We start from the raw sequence: 21,981 nt of genomic DNA, 5'->3' as shown, positions 1-21,981 counted from the left end.
AAAAAGCTTTGAGTCAGTTTAATGAGTCGGGTTTGTCATCACTGACCAATCAGAACAAAGTTTCCTCCTGGTGTCATGACTCCCAGTCCACATTCCCCTGGACTTGATGCTTTTATTTTGATAGTGACCGTAATAACAATCCAACTTGGTGGTGTGTCCACCAGAATGTCCGTGTCCTCCTGTTGTTCATGTTTAGAGCTCCTTGTCTCTGTTCTGTGAAAACAAACAACAGCACCCACTAGTGGCCAAACTTCAAAACTAAAGCTTTTTCAGTGTTTCTACTGTTTTCAGTTGAGCAGACATTGCTTTCAAGATGTTGCCGCATAAGCGCAAAACTTTTCAGAAACAAAAATGCCAATCAGTGAGTTTTTCCTGGAAACGTTCTGAAAGCAGGGTCTCATGAGAGTAAAGTTAAAATCTGTGTGCAATGGATTCTTGTTTTGTTACAGTATGAGTGAGAACGTCAGACTGGACTGACGGACTGACACTCAAATAAAATCTTCCTAAACAAAAAAGGTGTCTGTCAGAAGTGGGATTCGAACCCACGCCTCCAGGGGAGACTGCGACCTGAACGCAGCGCCTTAGACCGCTCGGCCATCCTGACTGTGACCTCATGAACATCGAGTTACTATAAGCTCTCTGACCAGAAACCGGAAACGCTTTTTATTGCGCAAATGTGAGAGAAACTAAATCGAACATTTTCAAAACTGCAGGAATTTTCAGTTAAATCTATTACAGCTGCAGACTTTGGTAAATATATTGCATTAAACTATTTAGATTCACTTTTTTCTCAATAAATGCCAATCTAAAGTTTCTAAAGTTGCTGATGAGCTGCTCATCATTGTTCCGTTTTATCTCAGAATGTTAAAAAGTCTTTACTCCAAACATGCATCAGGTTAGTTTCTCTTTTAGCTGTTTATGATCCCGCAGGTTCAGAAATGAGGAGTCCAGGAAGTGAACAGCAGTCAGGCCATCGGGGTTTATTTGCTATTCACAAAACTATTACATCAAATATAGCATCTGAAAACGGGAAGTACAATTTGAGAAGATTAACATAGAAATGATATTCAGAAACGGTTCTGATAAAGGAGAAGACCAACAACATAAATCGATGAAAATGGATTTTCACAAAAATCAGTGAGATCACTTTTTATTTATGAATGAAACTAATTAAAACACAAATCTATTTTGGGCTGTTCACAAAATTCTAATAAACAATAAAACAAAACAAAGAAAAACAAATGAACATTAGATATTTGGACAATATGTCCACACTTGATAAAATTAGCAGCTATAACTTTGTGAAAAAGGAAGTTAAATACGTTGAAAGAATAGGATTTAGGAACCGGGTCAAACTCCTTTCTCAGCTCAAAGCTGGATTTTCCTATCGTCCTTGAACCCATCGCGTCAGCCTGAGCTAACAGGAAGCATCTCTGGGCTGAACAACCCAGTTTCAAAGACTTTTCCACTTTCCCTGTCATAATGACTCTGACCACCAGAGGTCACTATTTGAACACAAACAGGTTATCTTTTTCTGTATCATGAAGAAGTTTGGTCTGATAAACAAGAAGCGTACAAAGCGTTACACAAATTATATAAATATACAAAAACAAATAGAGGTTAACGTGTGTCGTTTGTATAAAATATAAATATTTGCTTTGCTCATTTTATCGGTTTTACAAGAAGAAATTACACCATCCGATGTGTTACGGTTTCATCTGTGACGTTAGCGCTAGCACAGGTGCGACAACACCTTTCTACTCTTCTTACTTCGTGTCGCGGTGCGACTTCAGAGCTGATTCCTGCTCGAGTGTCTCTAACCGGGCGACGGTCGGCCCGGCCGGCTGTCCACTCCTCCACCACGTCACTGGTCCAGGTCGCAGCTGCGGGGGCGATAGTAACGCTGGCAGAACCCCCGGATCCGGGCGCACGCCTCCGCCATCATCTCCTGTGGCACCGTCACCACGATGCGGAAGAAGTTTGGATACTCGAACGCCTGGAAGGAAGTCTTTATCTTAATGGCGTTGAAAAGTCATTTGTTGTTATAACTAGGTTAGTTTTGGTCACAACCAGTTAATAAGTGATGAATATTTAGAAAGGTCTTCCTCAGTTAGGCCACGTTTACACGTTGGTTGTGTTTTGGGCTCCGTTCACACGACACCGCTGCTATGAGTCGCTGGAAATGTTACGCGTTCCATGGTGCAACTTTTTGAAAATGCTCAGATCTAATGCATCTCTTTGTCCCAGTCATCAAGGCCACGTTAACATGTACCCGGGTTTTTATACAACGGTGATATTTCTCAGCATTTACACCAAAACGCAGTGACGACTCACCACCAACGGAGATTTAGAAAAACTCATTTGCTTCATTTGCACCTAAACTTTTAACTTTTCTCTGTTAAAAAGCGCCTCGAAATGACTGTCTTGTATTTGGTGCTATATAAATAAAGTTGAATTGAATTCAAAGAAGGAGGCAGGGACTTGTCGTGTTTTTTTCCAGGACTCTGATTGGCTGTCATGGCTTCATGCTTCTCGTTACACTGCCCCCTACAGGTCTGGCTGCTCATAGCAGCTCTGAGTCAGGTGGATGTGAGGGTCCAAGTCAATGAAGATTTCCATAAAGGGGAAATATCTGTCTTGTAAAAACCCGGGCCTCAGTCAGCTGTCGGCATTAGCATTAGCTTTCAGTTTCAGCATTATTTGGATCTGCTGTCTCGTTCTGTTTTTCACTCCAAGCAGACGATTAGCATTGGCTAATACCAGTAGCATTAGCAGTATGGGTCCACTCAGTGTCTCCTGCTCGTGTCTCCACGCAGGCAGATGATGGTTTAGTAAAGAGTCTGGTGTCTACACTTTGTGTAAACTGGAGCTTGAGGTCAGGACTTCACCTCAAGTACCTGATAATTGTAACCAAACACTATTTGTCAATGATTTGCATGAAGCTGCAGATGGATATAAACAGGAAATAGTGGGCGGGGCCTTACTGAGGCAGGCAGACAGAAGACGGACTGATCGATGACCAAACGTTCGGTGAAGTCCACATCATTCTTGAACTCTGGGAAGTGATTCATGTCGATCCCCACCTGGACACACACACACACACACACACACACACACACACACAGGATGTTGATGTGGATATTAAGGGCAGTTTTACCCACAGCAGGGTCGCCCTGCACAGCTCACCTGTCCCTCACAGGGACGACAATGTTTTCCAGGCAGAACACAAACCACTACACCACCGTGTCCCGTTTTTTAGAGATGAAGCAGATCAAACACACTTGATCCCACAGATGCCCACAGGGTGTATAGTTTGTATAGAGTGTATGGCTGCAAGGTTGCAAGTTCGATTCCCATCCTTACCACATGCCGAACTGTCCTTGGGCAAGACACTGAACCCCAAACTGCCTGTGTGAATGCAGTGTGGGAGCGAGTGGTCGGAGGTGCAAAATGGCAGCTTCTCCTCCGTCAGTCTGCCCCAGAGCAGCTGTGACTACAGACGTAGTTTACCACCATCCATCACCATATGGAGGGAATGAATAATGTAATGTAAAGTGTCTCTGAGTGTCCAGAACAGCACGGTATAAAACCAAAGCATTACTATAGTGTGTATAGAGCAGGGGTCCTGGAGGACTCCTGTCCTGGAGGACTCCTGTCCTGGAGGACCCCTGCCCTGGAGGACCCCTGTCCTGGAGGACCCCTGTCCTGGAGGACCCCTGCCCTGGAGGACCCCTGTCCTGGAGGACCCCTGTCCTGGAGGACCCCTGCCCTGCAGGTTGTAGCTCCTCCCTGCTTCAGCTGACCTGAATCTAATGATGATGTCATCACCAAGGTTGTGAAAAAGCCCAATAACGAGCCCCTCATTACAGTCAGGTGTGTCTGAACTGGGAGGAGCTAAACCTGCAGGACGCCGGCCCCCCAGGACCGAGGTTGGACACCCCTGGTCTTGAGTGTGTAGTGTGCAGGCTTGAACACTCACCATGAGGTACATAGCTCCTGAAGGCATCACGGGGTTCAAACCGGGGACCGTGGACAGTTCATTGAAACACATCTCCGAGTTGGACTGAAGCAAAAACACAGAGATGTTTATTTTGCAGGAATCTCATGAGGCGATGAAGACGATGAAGCAGGATTTAAAGAAAAAAAAGCTATTTGAAGACATCCAGTGAGAGTTTGAGTCTATTTAGAGACTTTTTCTTTAAACTTCATGTTGTGACTCACGTTCCAGGCCCAGTTTACACGACGACACAAAAAAACACACAGCAAACTTCTAAACAAGAAACATTTCTCAACAAGGAAATATATATGTTTGTTTGCAATATACGACATTAAAAGGGAGATTTTTCAATATTTGTTTTTCATCCTAGTTCAAATCGAAGTTGTTCTTGTGATGTGGGAGTGAAAAGCACGGATGATAAGTGAAGCTATGGCGTGACTCTACCTTGAGGAATTCGATGGTGCGGCTGTAGAAGCTTTGAGGTGTGTTGTTGAAGATGCCCTCTAGCGCCCCCTGGACGATACTGCAGGCCCCAAGGATCCGCTGGCTCAGTTTGACCAGACCCTGGCGAATCTGCAGCACAGAGACGACCACGACGACCACGACGACCACGACGACAGCGCAGCAGAAAACAAGACAAAAAATAAAAATGCAGTGAGAACACATGAAGCAGGAGGCGATGAATCAAAGAGCAGAGTGCCTCCTCTCGTACCTCAGAGCCAAATATGTCGTTCCGGTCATGGATGAGAATCCATCCCATCCTCCAGCCGGGGACCAGCCAGCGTTTGGCCAAACCACCGCAGGACAGGATGGGAACGCTGCTGCTGAGGGACGCCATGGACGGACAGGAGCAGCCTGGAAAGACCTGCAAGAAGAAGACAAGAAGATGGATGGATGGACAATAATAATAATAATAATAATAATAATAATAATAATAATAATAATAATAATAATAATAATAATTATAATAATAATTGTAATAATTGTAATAATTGTAATTATAATAATAATTATAATAATAATAATTGTAATAATAATAATTGTAATAATAATTGTAATAATAATAATACGGTTGTAATAGTTACAGTAATTATTGTATAATACCAACAGAAAAAAGAAATTAGAATAAAACACATTATCAATACTAATCTATAATGTAATGTTTTAGTAAGATAGACTTTAAATAGCATTCTAATTATTTATTATTATAATTAATACAATATTAATATTAGTAATATAAAATAATATGATTATTTAATATAACATATTATTATTACTATTATTTAATATAACATATTAGTATTATTATAATAATTATTAATATTATTTAATATAACATATTATTATTACTATTATTTAAGAAAACATATTAGTATTATTATAATAATTATTATTATTATTTAATATAACATTATTATTACTATTATTTAAGAAAACATATTAGTATTATTATAATAATTATTATTATTATTTATTATAACATTGTATTATTTTGTAAGGACATCATTTGTATATTTACATTAATAAAGTGAAAATAAATGATGATACCAACAAGAATAATGAAATTTTACAATAATTCTGACATATTTCCAAAGAATATGTAGATAAAAAGCAAAAAGAAAAGAGTGCGTGCCGACGGTCCATCTGAATGGTGCTGATGGAGGCGAACAAGAACAGTGGAGGAGAAAAGTACAGGAAAAGTCAAAATACTGCATTTTAAGGTACAGACAGGTTAAAATCCTCGGCTGGAACAGTGTTGATCTCACACTGAAGCTTGTGCTTATGTAAGTGAGTCCAGACGGGGTGGAGGTACAGTAACCACAGCGCTTTACAAAGAAAGCTGCTTCCCATTAACTCTAGTGAGGAGGACACGCCCCCGTCTCCTATTGGCCGGCCGCTCAGGAGTGACATAACAGCAAACTACATATAAAACAAGCCGCCGCCAGTTTGGAGCGCTTTTGTTTTTAAAGTTATGGCTGCAGTCCATCGAGACTTTAGTACGAGTTGTGAGTTTCAGGACTGCGTGTAACGACGTGCAGGTAAAGCCTGAGGCGGCACGGTCAGCGCACCGGGAACGAGGGGTTGATGGTCTGAAACCCAGACGTGATGATTCACTAATGAGCTCAAACTCTTCAAAGTCAGCTCACACTGCCAGAAACCCTCAGCTGGAATCCAGCCCACGTCCACATGAGACCAACTGTTCTCAAATGCTGCAATAACGCGTTGGAAACATATTAAATATTACATTTGTTCTCTCTCTCTCGCTGCCCTGCTCACAACCATCTCACTCGACTCCTGGTGACCACGGGTGATCCTGAGCTGACTCGGCCTCGTTCACGCCGCAGCTCTCGGGGGGGAAACAGATTGTTTTGGTGTTTTCGTTTCAGAAAGGTTTTGCGTTCACGTGGCGACGTTTCGATCTGCAAGGAAACGGCAGGAACACGTGCAACGGCAGCGTTTCAGAAAAGCTGTTTTCAAACAGTCGGAGCGTTTTTAAAAAGTTGCGTCCTCAGTCTTCCTGTTAGCAGTATCAGCATTAACATTGTCATCAGACACTGCTTTTAGCATTAGCCTCTAATGACGCCGTCCCACCTGATGGTTGTGTGTGTCGAGGTGTAACCCTGAAGGAATAAAACAACTCTGTAACGGTTAGCATTAGCACCTAATCACATTTAGCATTAGTTTTGTTTTTTTTAATGGAGAAAACGGTTGTAGAGCAGCCGACGCTCGTCTCAGACATGAAGGACAAATGACACGTTCAGGTACACTCCATCTGACGAATCTGCTAAATGTAGATATTTTTACTAAAACGTTTTGTAGTTTGTCTTTAGAAAAGCATTAACAGGAAGTGAAAAGGTTCCAGCGCCTACATTCGGTCCTGCAGGAGGACGTTAAACAGTTTAGATGGAATCATTTTGTATTGATTCTTTTTTAAAAGCTGAATTTCCTCTCCAGCCTCCACACGCCCCTCCATTCTCCCTCTCCTCCCGGCTGCCCGGCCAAAACCACACGTCCACATTAACTGCAACCAGATGAGGAAAAGTGCAGAGTCATGGTGATTTGGCGGAGTTGAACGGGTGAAGTCAGATGGGGGGGGGGGGGGGGGGGGGTTGTGGATGAACCCTTCGACCTCATTTGACTCTAAACTTTTCCACTCTGAATACAAACTTGCAGCCGCGTCGTCACATAGCGTTAGCCCTGGAGTTAGCATTAGCTCTGGGAGATAAAACCTCAGAATTTTCCGACCGCAGTCTGAAGGTTGAACCGTGTTTGGATATGAAGGGTTGAACTTTTGCATTAGTGACTCATTTGACCCCGTTAGAGGACGCCATGTCTTTGTCTTCATCCCATCACCAGCGATAGCGATAGCGATAGCCCTCGCGATAGTTTTAGCTTTAGCTTTTCCCATCAGCAGTTGAAAACAAAAGTCAGGACTCAATTTGTGACTTGAAGTTCTGCAGCAGCAGTAATTTCCCACTAACTGCAGCTAAAACTGCACATTTACAGACATTTCACATCTTTTACGACACACTTTAAGCCCCGCCCACATGACGTTTCATGTAGCCGCATCGTTTTTGTCCGATCGTCGACACGGCGCCGCGTTTTAGGAGCCTGAAAACGTTTTGTTTTTTTTAAAACAGGTTCCAGAGTGGGGAAATCAGAAAACGCCGCCTCTGCTCTGATATGTGTATGGGCGAAACTGTTATGTCGTGGCCCCGCCTCCCTCTCTGTGACATCATTAACAACACCAACATGGCGGACTACCTGCTCCAGGTAGAGCTGCAGAAGCTGCTGAGGCTCGTCGCTTTAATGAGGCCACATGTTGTATTTCTAGAAAACGAGGATTGTTTCATGCTCATGTCTTCTGCTCCACTGTTGGTGTATTTCTGTGGCAGAGTTACAGCGCCACCTCAAGGCCCGGCATATGTACTACATCGTGATTTGAGCCGTGTTCACAGTGACATGTGGATAGAAAATTTGAAAAGAATGACGAGGAGAAAAAAGATTGTTTTGGCGGGTGTGGGCGGAGCCTCAGTCTGAACGCTTCCTGGATACTCTTAACTGCTGCAAACAGCTGGAAAACATCTGTGAAGTTCAGAGTTTATCTATTTTATAAAAGTCAGTTCGGTGGATCTTTGTAGCCTCTTGATGTTCGACACTCTATTAACTACAAAGCAACATTTGCAGTGAAATTTAAACAAATTGTGAAGATTATCCAACAAAACATCCAGAATGTATAGAAAGAAAATCATGTTTATCACCATGTCTTTGATCAAGAACAGAATCAAATAAAGCAGTTCCAATGTTCCACTAACAACCTTCAATTTTCTGTGACATTTTCAGTCCAATTTGATGTATTTCTGAAGTTTTCTCTGAGATGAAGGATCCAGTTTGTGGAGCTCAGGTCTGCATCACTTTAACATGTGAAAGCAGGTATTTGAGTAAAAGTACTTTTACTTGTTTTTCTCAGTGGAAATCTGAATGACAAACATCCTGATCACTGACAAACAGTGTGTGTGTGTGTGTGTGTGTGTGCGTGCGTGCGTGCGTGCGTGCGTGCGTGCGTGCGTGCGTGTGTGTGTGTGTGTGTTTGCATGACCCTCAATGATCGGACCACATCAGACCTTTCAGCGCCGAGCTGACGCCGTCTGTGGACTCAGTGGACTGATGATGTTTTCTAATCAACCATCTTCATATTTAACCCTTGAATACCTCTGAAGAGATAAAAGTAAAAGTAAAACTTGAGAAAATAATCCAAACATATAGTGTGTGTGGAAAAAAATGTAATGAAATTAAATTTATTTAATTTCATTTGATTTAATTTTATTAATCCTTTAAACCTAAACGATAAACAATCAGTTAATATAATCTGAACATAAAGAATGAAATACAATAGGATTGGAATTAATAAAACTGATTACATTGAATCAAATTATTAAAATAATAATTTTGAAGGAGAATTTTCTAGAAGAAATCAAATAAATATAATATATATATTTTATGATATTTCTTTGAAAATGAATGAAACCGCAGTATTAATTAAGATTCTGAGCTAAAAAGAAAAAAGAAAAAAAAAACGTTTGTTTTTAAAATCCTATTTTGTTAGGGAACAACGTGTCACCTGATTTCACTTCAACAACCAAAGCAGGGCTGGTTCCCAATCTGCAGCTGGTTCTAAATCTGCAGCTGGTTCTAAATCTGCAGCTGGTTCCCAATCTGCAGCTGGTTCTAAATCTGCAGCTGGTTCCCAATCTGCAGCTGGTTCTAAATCTGCAGCTGGTTCTAAATCTGCAGCTGGTTCCCAATCTGCAGCTGGTTCTAAATCTGCAGCTGGTTCTAAATCTGCAGCTGGTTCCCAATCTGCAGCTGGTTCCCAATCTGCAGCTGGTTCCCAATCTGCAGCTGGTTCTAAATCTGCAGCTGGTTCCCAATCTGCAGCTGGTTCTAAATCTGCAGCTGGTTCTAAATCTGCAGCTGGTTCCCAATCTGCAGCTTGTTCCCAATCTGCAGCTGGTTCTAAATCTGCAGCTGGTTCCCAATCTGCAGCTGGTTCTAAATCTGCAGCTGGTTCCCAATCTGCAGCTGGTTCTAAATCTGCAGCTGGTTCCCAATCTGCAGCTGGTTCTAAATCTGCAGCTGGTTCTAAATCTGCAGCTGGTTCCCAATCTGCAGCTGGTTCTAAATCTGCAGCTGGTTCTAAATCTGCAGCTGGTTCTAAATCTTGGACATGAGGACTATTAAAGTTGGCATCCAGGGTGTCTGAATCTGCATTTTCAGCCATCATGTGACTGGAATCATCAGCACTGAATCCCAGGTCCGATCCTCCCGTGTCCCTGGTGAACTCCCCGGCTGCCCACTCGACACCCCGCAGCCCCCTAATCCCCCTGGTGCTGATGTGGGCTGATGAACCACCTGTCCCTCCACGGGACAAAGAATGTGCCTGGCTGTGCGGCGTGGAGCCAACGCCCCCAAACTCCTGCTGAGACTCACCATGTCGCTGTAGATCTCGTCGGCCAGGATGGGAACGCAGTGTTTGGAGGCCACTGGGGGAAACGAGAGAAAGAACACTGTGAGAATCTCATGAGACACTTGGAGCTGGTTCAGGACAAACTCAGACCATTTTCTAGTTCTGCTGCTGAAGGTGGAGAGAGATTCTTCAAATCACTGAGCTTCTCCTCTCTCTCTCTCTCTCTCTCTCGCTCTCTCTCTCTCTCATTTCCTTAGCCAATCCCAATCAAGGTAGGAACCTCCTTTTGACTCCTCCCACAATTAGACAGCTCTGCTCTGGCACATGGCACCACGAGAGGAAGTACTTCCTCCTCTTCCCAAGATGGGCATGTGTGGGCGGAGCCAGTCCAGCTCGCACAGACACAGCAGATTCTGAATGTAGCTCCTATGATCCAATATTCAAATGAGGAAAATCAAGGAGGAGCTAGAAACTTAGAATACTGAAGGTTTCTGGACCGACCAGACCAGGAGGAGGAGGAGGAGAACAGGAGGAGGAGAACAGGAGGAGGAGGAGAACAGGAGGAGGAGGAGGAGGAGGAGGAGGAGGAGGAGGAGAACAGGAGGAGGAGGAGGAGAACAGGAGGAGGAGGAGGAGGAGGAGGAGGAGGAGAACAGGAGGAGGAGGAGGAGAACAGGAGGAGGAGGAGGAGAACAGGAGGACAGGAGGAACAGGAGGAGGAGGAGGAGAAGAACAGGAGGAACAGGAGGAACAGGAGGAGAAGAACAGGAGGAGGAGGTGAACTGGAGGAAGAGGAGGAGGAGAACAGGAGGAGGAGGTGAACAGGAGGATGAGGAGAACAGGAGGAGGAGGTGAACTGGAGGAAGAGGAGGAGGAGAACAGGAGGAGGAGGTGAACGGGGGAGGAGGTGAACTGGAGGAAGAGGAGGAGAACAGGAGGAGGAGGTGAACAGGAGGAGGAGGAGGACAGGAGGAGGAACAGGAGGAGGAGGAGGAGAACAGGAGGAGGAGGTGAACAGGAGGAGGAGGAGGACAGGAGGAGGAACAGGAGGAGGAGGAGGACAGGAGGAGGAACAGGAGGAGGAGGAGGAGAACAGGAGGAGGAGGTGAACAGGAGGAACAGGAGGACAGGAGAACTTTGAACTCTGTAGTTTCCCACTAAAGGTGAAAAGACGCGGCCATGTTGCCGCCGCTGCTCTACATCCTGTATTTACACAGTTGAATTGAGTTTCAGAGCGAGGAGGCTCCGCCCACCTCTGAGGATCTGCTGCAGATGCTCTTTGGTGAAGACGGAGCCGCAGGGGTTGGACGGGTTGGTGACGATCAGACAGGAAGTCCTCTCGTCGATCAGGCTCTCCATGTGCTGCAGGTCCACCTCCCAGGACTTCTCCGGCTGAGGAGCAAACAAAGAGCTCATGGTGACGCTGCCTCGTACTTTTACCTGCTCGGGTGGATTTGTTGGCTTTTCTCTGTTAAAGCGCCCCGAAATGACTTTGTTGTCATCGGGACATATAAACCAAGTTGAATTGAAGTGAAAGTACTTCTTCCATCTTTGGTCGCCAACAGGAACTATTTTCTTCACAATTATTTAGGACGTTTGTAGTTAAGTAGCTCTTTATAACTCCTGTTTAGAATCAGCTGATACAGTTTGAGGTCTGCTGTTGATGTTTGCAGCAACAGGCTCTAATCCACCAAACTAATTGTGAAGATTTCAAAGAAAACGTTGGATTTTTAAGACCTTTCTAATGAGTCGTGGACATAAAACAGCAGTGAGACCCGAGCAGAGATATCAGTGATGCTGCAATGAAATATAAGCAAACTAGCATTGGCCTGACAGCCGTGCTGTTTTTTAAAAACTCCCAGAATGCAACAGCTTTGGAAGTTTTTGGAACATTTCCCACCAGAAGGTTTCATCAAAGCTTTTATCTGGAGATTGGAGTCATTTTCTGTCGTCGTCGTTTGGTTTTGGAGGCTCGGCGCCACCACCAGGACAAACCTCAACATTGAAATTTAAAGGTTATTAAGGAACTATTTTACCCACTCAGGATGAAACATGGCCATAGAATTAAAATGAGTTTCTGACCCCTGATCTGAAGCTTCTGAACAATAACTTGTGACGTTTACATTAAGCTTTGGTGAAAACAAAAGAGGAATTTATTTATAGATGAGGACACATCTAATAAATGTTTCTTTCAACCCTTTGATGCGGAGTACACTGACGAGGAGGTAGAACTTCTTTCAGGCATACATACTTCCTAAAGGAGTTAAGGAAAGGTGTTAGGAGGCTTCCTAAAGGAGTTAAGGAAAGGTGTTAGGAGGCTTCCTAAAGGAGTTAGTGAAAGGTGTTAGGACGCTTCCTAAAGGAGTTAAGGAAAGGTGTTAGGAGGCTTCCTAAAGGAGTTAAGGAAAGGTGTTAGGAGGCTTCCTAAAGGAGTTAAGGAAAGGTGTTAGGAGGCTTCCTAAAGGAGTTAAGGAAAGGTGTTAGGAGGCTTCCTAAAGGAGTTAGTGAAAGGTGTTAGGACGCTTCCTAAAGGAGTTAAGGAAAGGTGTTAGGAGGCTTCCTAAAGGAGTTAAGGAAAGGTGTTAGGAGGCTTCCTAAAGGAGTTAAGGAAAGGTGTTAGGAGGCTTCCTAAAGGAGTTAAGGAAAGGTGTTAGGAGGCTTCCTAAAGGATAGGAGGGACTGTTAGGAGATAGGAGGGACTGTTAGGAGATAGGGGGGACTATTTGAATGTACCCTAAGTGAAAACGTCACAGATTCTACTGAAGCTGTTTTTACGGCTTTGAATCCATTCAAACTGGAACCTTTGAAGTTCTTCTCAGAACTTCAAAGTGCCACGTGGTTCTACTCACCAGCAGGTTGTAGAGTTTGACCTGGATGCCCATGGACACTGCCAGGGTTTTGTACAAGGAGAAGCCAGGGCAGGGCACCAGGATGTTGTCCCCGGGGTTACACAGGACACTGATACACAGGTCGATGGCCTGACTGCAGCCGCTGGTCAGAATCACGTCCTGCAGGAGAACCCAGGCAGGAGAACCCAGGCAGGAGAACCCAGGCAGGAGAACCCAGGCAGGAAAAACAAGCAGTTCATCCCAGAGTCCATGAGAACATTGGTACAAATCACCTTTATGGAAAAGTAGTGGCAGAGCGACCGGACTGGTTCTGGTTGTTTGTTGTTCCTCGTCTCTGTCCCATACTTTCCTCTCTTCTACCCCCCCGCCCCCCCCCCCCCCCCCCCCCCAACCTAACAACTAACTCTCCTCCTCTGAGTCTCGTTCTCTTATGGTTTTGTTCAATTCTTCTTCTTTTTTCTTTTATTCAGTTTTGTCTTCATTACTCTCACATTAATATATTGTTAGGTGGTCAATTTCACCCTCAACACATTCACTGACTGACTTTGGCTTCAGTTCCTCTGATTCCTGCTGGTGTGGATCAATAAACACAGCTCACCTCTGCCTCCAGTGGCGCCTCGGGGCAGCTGTAGAAATTTGCCACCACCTGCCGACTCTTCAGGTAACCTGCAGGTGAACACGGGAAAATAAATACTACACCATGATGCACAGAGATTTGTGTGTTTGCTTCCTTTGGGCTCATTTAGGCCCCAATTACCAAATGTTTTCATGTAAAAACAGAAAACTCCTGTTGCGTTTTGGGTTTCTGTTTACATGACGGTGATGCTCAGAACGACCTACCCTAACCCTAACCCGAACCCTAACCCGAACACTAACCCTAACCCTAACCCGAACACTAACCCGAACACTAACCCTAACCCTAACCCTAAAACTAACCCTAACCCGAACACTAACCCTAACTATAACCCGACCCCTAACCCGAACCCAAACCCGAACCCTAACCCTAACCCGAACCCTAACCCTAACCCTAACCCTAACACGAACCCGAACCCTAACCCTAACCCGAACACTAACCCTAACCCTAACCCTAACCCGAACCCTAACCCGAACCCAAACCCGAACCCTAACCCGAACCCTAACCCTAACACGAACCCGAACCCGAACCCGAACCCGAACCCGAACCCGAACCCTAACCCTAACCCTAACCACCTACCGAGATGGAACTGTACGCAAACAAAAAACGCTCTGATTGTATTTCTAAGTTCTTTTCTCAGAGCTTTTCATCCCGTCTGAATCTCCACTTTACTCCTTTCAGACGCAGAATTCAGAGTCTATTTCTGACGTAGGACACTAGAACGTACAGGTTTTCTGGTAATGCTGCCACTCACCAACAGAGGGAGCGTAGCCGTTGTACTTCTGGGAGTCTATGGCGTCTTTCAGAGAATGCAGCACGGCTTCGTCGGTGGGCAGGTTTCCAAACACGGTGGGATCGCCTGAGGACGGAAACACAGCACACGGATAAGCAAACAAAATCCTCCACCGGACTGAGCGAAGACTGTGAATCAGAGAGGAGCTTCCCACCGATGGAGAGGGCGATCATGGGCTTCTCTGGGTTGGGTGTGATCTTCATGCCGTCCACGATGGCCCTGATGGGGTTCAGCGTGTTGTTGGCCATCTCCGAGGGCTTCACCTCCCACATGCGGCGGCGGCTCTTGGCCTTGGCCGGATACAAGCTGCCGTTCACGCTGACGTGGTGGAAGCCGTGGCTGTTGAGCCCCTTCCCGCTCAGGCTCTTCCCGTTGGCGCTCTTCCCGTTGACCCCGGTTCCATTCGGGCCTTTGCCATGGACGCCGTTCCCACTCATCTGGACCACATACGACTTGTTATCCATCCTGGAGCTGAAGGACAAAGAACCGTTTCTGCTGCTGAGGTTGTTTTTGTAGCCATTAGCATCATAGCAAAGACTCCACAGCGTTCGGCCTCGTCGCTTTAGGCCTCGTTAAGCGAATCATCGTTTTTTTGTTTCACAAAAGATTAGCGTTTATTATTTATTAGAACCACTGAAAACTGTAGTTTTCTTGTTGGACCACTAGTGGGTGCTGTTGTTTTACCTTCACCAACGAAGTTGGCTGAGAAAGTTATGTTTTCGACTGCGTGTATTTATGTATTGGTTTGTATGTATGTAGTATGTATTTTATACTTTACCAACTTTTCATAAGAACTACTCACCTGAATTCCATGAAATCTTCAGGGATGATTTGTAATCATCAAAGGACCAATCCATTAGATTGTAGGACGCTAATGGCTAACCGCTTCTGAATAAATCCCCCAAAAATGTCCCTAAAATGTCCCTAAAATGTCCCTAAAATGTCCCATACAAAGTGGATGAGAGAGGCTCCTCATGGAGCTCAAAGGAGATCAGCGTCTGTTGCCATGGAGACGCTCCCTGCTCAGTGTTTCACACAGTGACCTGACAGGCCAGTTAACATCGATATGAGCTAACAGCTAACATGCTAGCAATGCAAACTCGGTTCCACAAACAATTGTGGCGTTGGCGCAGACCTGCGCTCTACCGAGTGTAGCTCTAGTTTGTTTAGAAAACCACAAACACATGCAGCAGAGAACAATACGCTATGGACAGGACCAAGTTGGATTGTTATTACTCCCAGTTACTACTGTGGTGGTTATCAGGACCGGGAGCGTTTTCAGCCATCTCCACGGAGACGAGCGTTCCCCCCATTTCTCACGACAATGGAGTCGAGCATTTTCAAACAAATTCACTTTTCAGTTTTAGTGGCTCCGAGCTGCATTTCTAAATGAAATGGGGCCTTAATGGAGCATCTCCTAATTGGAATTACTTCACCTGATTGATCCTGTAACATGGAAATATGAGGCAGAAAACTACAGAAAGTGACAGTATTTAACTTAATTGTACTTTTTGGTCGACTGTAATACACGGTAGGCAGTCTCTCTATATAAGTGGTGAATAATGTGTGATTCTCACAGGTTTTGGACACTTTGTAAGAGGTTCTGTTGTATAATTGAATGTATTATCATACTGACTTTAAAGTCTTTGATACAAACATCCTTCACTGACACCCTCAACTCACATTTTTCCATCCAGACATAATTAAATGGCTGTGTACAAAACAAATATATATTAATATTGAATCCTGGCTGCTACTCTTCTTCTCAGATGTGACTGTGTTGCAGCAGCAACACACATTCAAGTGTAACATCGCAATTTAAACTAATGTACATGCTGTTGATTTACACTAAATCATGATAATCTACATGAATATTGTAGTAATTGATACGAGATGCATTAAAAAGAACTCTGCCTGTTAGAAAATAAAAAAATGAAATGGTCACTTTGATATGTAAACAAATAAAAGACTAGAAACACTCCCCTCCATTCATTAGGAAACTATTATAGTAAAGATTAACATTTGTTCTCAAGTTTTAAACTTTCATTTACATAATAACCAAAAAAAATACTGCTAATAACAACTAACAATATAATTCCTCAAAAATATATTGATTTTCACCCTTAATAATCTTAAAAATGTTTGGAGTCTATTTCAGGTTCTTAAGCAGTAGTAAAATACTTAAGTTACTTCAGAAAAAAACTCAAGCTCACCTTAAAATAATAAGAAAAATAAGTCTACTGACATTTCTGTCCAATACATCTGCTGTTGAATTGCTGGATTTCTTTCTGAATACAATCAAATGTGCTGATTCAGCATTAAACAAATGTGACAGCCATAAAAGTTAAATATAATAAATATAAGGGGTCATTTATGGAAACATACCTCCCTAAAAAGGGTTCAAATTAAGAAAAAAAAGTTAAAAAAATTATTATATATTTATAATTGTTTCCTATTTGTTTAAAATATTATGACAAATGAATTAAAAACCGTAGACATTATGAGAGTTCATTGAAATGATGAAAGGTGTTTTATAGAGCTTACCTTATTAAATATTCAGCACAAAGTCTCCCAGAGTGAAAAGGTGAAGAGCAGCAGCAGCAGCAGCAGTACCAGTAGCAGTACCAGTAGCAGTACCAGCAGCAGTACCAGTAGCAGTACCAGCAGCAGGTTAATCACTCTCACAGTAAATGAAGAGGAAGTGCAGCCTGATTCATCAAGGCGGCTTTATAAGGAAGATCTGCTGGAAATGGGTGTCGAGCCCTGCCCTGATTTCTATTGGTGGAGGCTGAGGGCTGAGCCCGACACCCCTCTTACATCATAACCAGAACCAGACCTCCTGAACACATCACAACATCTGCAGCAGGAGGAGGAGGAGGAGCAGGAGCAGGAGGAGGAGGAGGAGGAGGAGGAGGAGGAGGAGGAGGAGGAGGAGAGAGCGCCCCCGAACGGGTCAATGCACTTCCTGCTGGAGTGCGTCATGACAGCATAAAGTGCAGATGAACGCAGATGAGTCTCTGCATAACCCCACCAGCCCACCTCCACCAGCCCACCTCCACCAGCCCACCCCCACCAGCCAACCCCCACCAGCCAACCCCCACCAGCCCACCTCCACCAGCCCACCCCCACCAGCCCACCCCCACCAGCCCACCTCCACCAGCCCACCTCCACCAGCCCACCCCCACCAGCCAACCCCCACCAGCCCACCTCCACCAGCCCACCTCAACCAGCCAACCCCCACCAGCCCACCTCCACCAGCCCACCTCCACCAGCCCACCCCCACCAGCCCACCCCCACCAGCCCACCTCCACCAGCCCACCCCCACCAGCCAACCCCCACCAGCCCACCTCCACCAGCCAACCCCCACCAGCCCACCTCCACCAGCCCACCTCCACCAGCCCACCCCCACCAGCCAACCCCCACCAGCCCACCTCCACCAGCCCACCTCCACCAGCCAACCCCCACCAGCCCACCTCCACCAGCCCACCTCCACCAGCCAACCACCATCACATCCCCCACCACCCACCCACCATCCCCCAATATACCCCACCGTCCCCCACTATACCCACCGTCCCAGACTATAACCCCACCATCCCCCAATATACCCCACCATCCCCCACTATACCCACCGTCCCAGACTATAACCCCACCATCCCCCACTATACCCACCGTCCCAGACTATAACCCCACCGTCCCCCACTATGCCCCACCATCCCCCACTATAACCCCACCATCCCCCACTATTCCCACCATCCCAGACTATAACCCCACCATCCCCCGCTATACCCCACCATCCCCCACTATTCCCCACCGTCCCAGACTATAACCCCACCGTCCCCCGCTATACCCCACCATCCCCCACTATTCCCCACCGTCAACCCACTATGCCCCACCATCCCCCACTATAACCCCACCATCCCCCACTATTCCCCACCGTCCCAGACTATAACCCCCCCATCCCCCACTATGCCCCACCATCCCCCACTATACCCAATCATCCCCCACTATGCCCCACCATCCCCCACTATACCCAATCATCCCCCACTATGCCCCACCATCCCCCACTATACCCAATCATCCCCCACTATTCCCCACCGTCCCAGACTATAACACCCCCATCCCCCACTATACCCAATCATCCCCCACTATTCCCCACCATCCCCCACTATTCCCCACCGTCCCAGACTATAACCCCACCGTCCCCCACTATTCCCCACCGTCCCAGACTATAACCCCCCCGTCCTCCACTATGCCCCACCATCCCCCACTATACCCAATCATCACCCACTATACCCCACTATCCCCCAATATACCCCACCATCCCCCACTATGCCCCACCATCCCCCACTATAACCCAACCATCCCCCACTGTACCCCCACTATACCCCACAATACCCCACCATCATCTACCACCCCTGATTTCGGACCCTGTTCTACTTTATCTTTCTTATATAAGACACAATGTGTACTTTTACTTCAACCAAAGTATTTGTTTTTACTATTATCTGTAGTTCATCTTATGTAAATAAAGTCAGTCCTTTTATCAACTCAGACCATAGAAGTTAATATCTGGATTTCCTCCAAAGTAACGAGGGTAAATTATTGACAGTATGTTCTGTGTTTCTCCACTGAAATGTGCTCATGAAGTTACACAGATAAACACGGAGTACATCGAAGCCACACAGGCGGTAAACAAATATTTTCACTGAGAGGAGGAAGATGGGATTAATGGAAATAAACGTCTCTTAAGAGCTCATCTCTTCTTTGGACTATCTGTATGATTAAAAGTAAATCAAGTTAAATTGAACCTAAATGAACAATAAAGAAGAAATTATCTTGAGGAAATGACAAAAAAAAGTCTGAATAAAAATGTGTATTTGAGGGGATCCACTGAAGCAGCATTAGTATGATCGATCCTCCCAATTTCATCTATTTAGTTTAATGATTGTTTAAATAGAATTATTTTATGCCGCGTCATCGCTGATGATTAATCTGCTGTATCCACACCAAGGTCAGTGAATCTAGACTGGAATAAAGTGATATAACTCATATTTAATCTGAGACAATCCCTCATCTCATTCTTATTTCCCTTTCATGTTTCTTATGTTCTGCTGGAGGTTCTCTTCAATGTGAGGCTGAACTACGGAGGGAAAGACGTTTGACGGAAAACTGCATCGTTTGTGCATCTTCTGTTTTAGAAAATGTATCGGGAACACAGAAACGTGCGGCCACTAGTGGGTGCTGTGTTTCATTCAACCACACGTGTACACAAAGAAAACCTGAAATAAACATTCAAGCATCTTTAAACTGTCTTTTTCCGTCACCTCGGTCCTCTCAGTATCTAAGGAACGTGCTACGTACATTTTAAGCTACGTACATTTTAAGCTACGTATATTTTAAGCTACGTATATTTTAAGCTACGTACATTTTAAGCTACGTACATTTTAAGCTATGTACATTTTAAGCTACGTATATTTTAAGCGACGTATATTTTAAGCTACGTATATTTTAAGCTACGTACATTTTAAGCTACGTATATTTTGAGCTACGTATATTTTAAGCGACATATATTTTAAGCTACGTACATTTTAAGCTACATATATTTTGTCTCTCTTGATGAGGTTGTTGATCAATACATCCAGTAGAGGGCACTGTGTGTTGTTGGTTCCATAATTGACGATGTTTCCGATTCAAATGTTGATGAAATGAGTATTCTAGTCCGGAGTAGTACTTCAATTTGGTCTGAGCGATTATTTGTTGTCTTTTGTTTCAAACTGTTGAACCGTATTTGTTCGGACGACCAGCTGAGACATGTTGGACGTTTGTTCGTATCACATATTCTTTCCTCGAAGAGATTCTTCTTCCTGTTTCTTCATTGTTTCTTTCTGGCTATGCTACTCCACACTGCCCCCACAGGTCCTCAGTGGTATTACTCTGCTACGCATCTGTGAAGTCCCTGAAAATGAAACAAGTCACACTCATAATGAACGCAGAAGTTGAATATATACATATATATATATATGTATATATATCTATATACGTCTGAGAATATAATAATTTAGCGTCTCGACAATCTGCAACCGACTTTGTTTTGACAAACTGTTTGTTGTTTGTTGTGTCTGTCCAATCACTTTCTCTCTCCATCCTTTAACCTCCAACCAGCACAACAGAAGTTCTCCACCTGAGTCTGGTTCTCCTCTGTTTAGTCACATCGTCAGTTTTCTCTATAAAGATTCCATAAAATGACGTGTTTGATGTTTGACTCTATTCGACTCTGCTTCTGCCGTTTGTCTCTCTCGTGTATTGACTTAACGCAACGTGACAGAGCAGCCTGGAAACCTAAATACACAACATATTTTGTGTTTGCCTCCATATAACCGGTATTTACTCCACTGGGTAACTTTGTTTGGTTAGCGGGGCAGCGGGGCATCGGCAGGCTGCCGAGCATGAGACATTTTATTCTGGAGGAGCCGCTTGTTTTGACTCCAGTGGTGCAACATGTGTGACGCAGACGAGTGTCGTGTTTGGAAAGGTGGAACGTTGAGCGAACAAGAGGCAAACAAAACAGCCTGAACAAATATACACATCTACCTATTTACCTCAAGTTGCATCAGTTACTGGGAGGAAGATGCTCTATAATCTGCATTTTAGAGGAGGAAGATGCTCTATAATCTGGATGTTAGATAGGAAGGTGCTCTATAATCTGATGTTAGAGAAAGCTGCTCTATAATCTGATGTTAGAGGAGGAATGTGCTCTATAATCTGATGTTAGAGGAGAAAGCTGCTCTATAATCTGGATGTTAGCGGACGGTCCTATATAATCTGATGTTAGAGAGGAAGGTGCTCTATAATCTGATGTTAGAGGAGAAAGCTGCTCTATAATCTGATGTTAGAGGATGATGCTCTATAATCTGGATGTCAGAGGAGGAAGATGCTCTATAATCTGCATCTTGATGAAAGAAAGTGATTTATGAACCAATGATGACAAAAAGCAACAACAAACCAGCAGAGATAATCCACTAACATCCAGACAGACGCAGATCTTAGAAATAGAAGCGAGCCGCTACTGAAGCATGCTAACGCTAATGCTAATCCCACTTCCTGTGTTTGTATGTCATGTTGCCATCAGGAGGAGTCATTTAGGTCTGAATTAATGAGGCTACAATGTTTTAATTAAATAGTCTGCAGTCTTGTGGATCTAAACTGTTTTTCACTTCAGCCTCCATCTTTATTCTCGTCTGGTTTTTTGAACATAATCCCTCTATTCTGGTGGTTTTAATCTTCTCCAGCTGAGGAAAGCTGAGAGCGACGAGGGAGCAGGAAGTTGCTCCATGTCGACCAGGAGGCCCTGAAGTCCGACACGCTGACACACAAAACTGCTGAGTCACTCTGTGGCATGTAATCGACGGGAAGCATCGTAAATCAGCTTGTTTTGACTGAGAGGGAAGAAAACTTCAGCTTCAGAGCTGAAACACTACAGAGGACGTTTCCAAGGACATTTACACGCAAAATCTCCTGGTAAAATATGAAACAAACACACAGAAAATGAATAAAGCAGTAAATAATAGAAAAAAACACTTTTGGTTCAAACTAACAGTGACAAAAGTCCGCCTGGAACTCCGCCTGGAACTCCGCCTGGAACTCTACCTGAACTCCGCCTGGGGATTTTCTAATTGTAAGAAGAGAGAATCTACAACTGCACTTCCTAAAATACAATTTATCCCTCATTTCATCCATCGT

General features: G+C 44.5%; 1 protein-coding gene across 2 annotated transcripts; it reads right to left on the bottom strand.

Annotated features, from left to right (window-relative positions):
* Positions 1-965: 965 nt before the first annotated feature.
* On the bottom strand, positions 966-16,972 carry tat (tyrosine aminotransferase). 2 transcript variants are annotated; one of them, XM_080474971.1, is made up of 12 exons: positions 16,786-16,972; positions 14,396-14,712; positions 14,203-14,307; positions 13,413-13,480; positions 12,815-12,973; positions 11,219-11,357; positions 9,989-10,041; positions 4,710-4,862; positions 4,442-4,570; positions 3,980-4,063; positions 2,985-3,083; positions 966-1,996 (listed from the first exon to the last, which is right to left on the bottom strand). In XM_080474971.1, the coding sequence occupies exons 2-12, from the start codon at positions 14,703-14,705 to the stop codon at positions 1,865-1,867; spliced, it is 1,431 nt and encodes a 476-aa protein (XP_080331097.1). In that variant the 5' UTR covers positions 14,706-14,712; positions 16,786-16,972; the 3' UTR covers positions 966-1,864. The 2 variants fall into 2 exon arrangements, with proteins under 2 accessions (XP_080331097.1, XP_080331098.1); XM_080474972.1 differs by having other exon boundaries at positions 12,815-12,943; positions 16,786-16,944.
* Positions 16,973-21,981: the final 5,009 nt, after the last annotated feature.

Source organism: Lipophrys pholis, assembly GCF_963383615.2.
Source record: "Lipophrys pholis genome assembly, chromosome: 11".
NCBI lineage: Eukaryota > Metazoa > Chordata > Actinopteri > Blenniiformes > Blenniidae > Lipophrys > Lipophrys pholis.
Note: the sequence above shows the minus strand (reverse complement) of the source record. Positions and strands in the feature narration are given on the sequence as shown.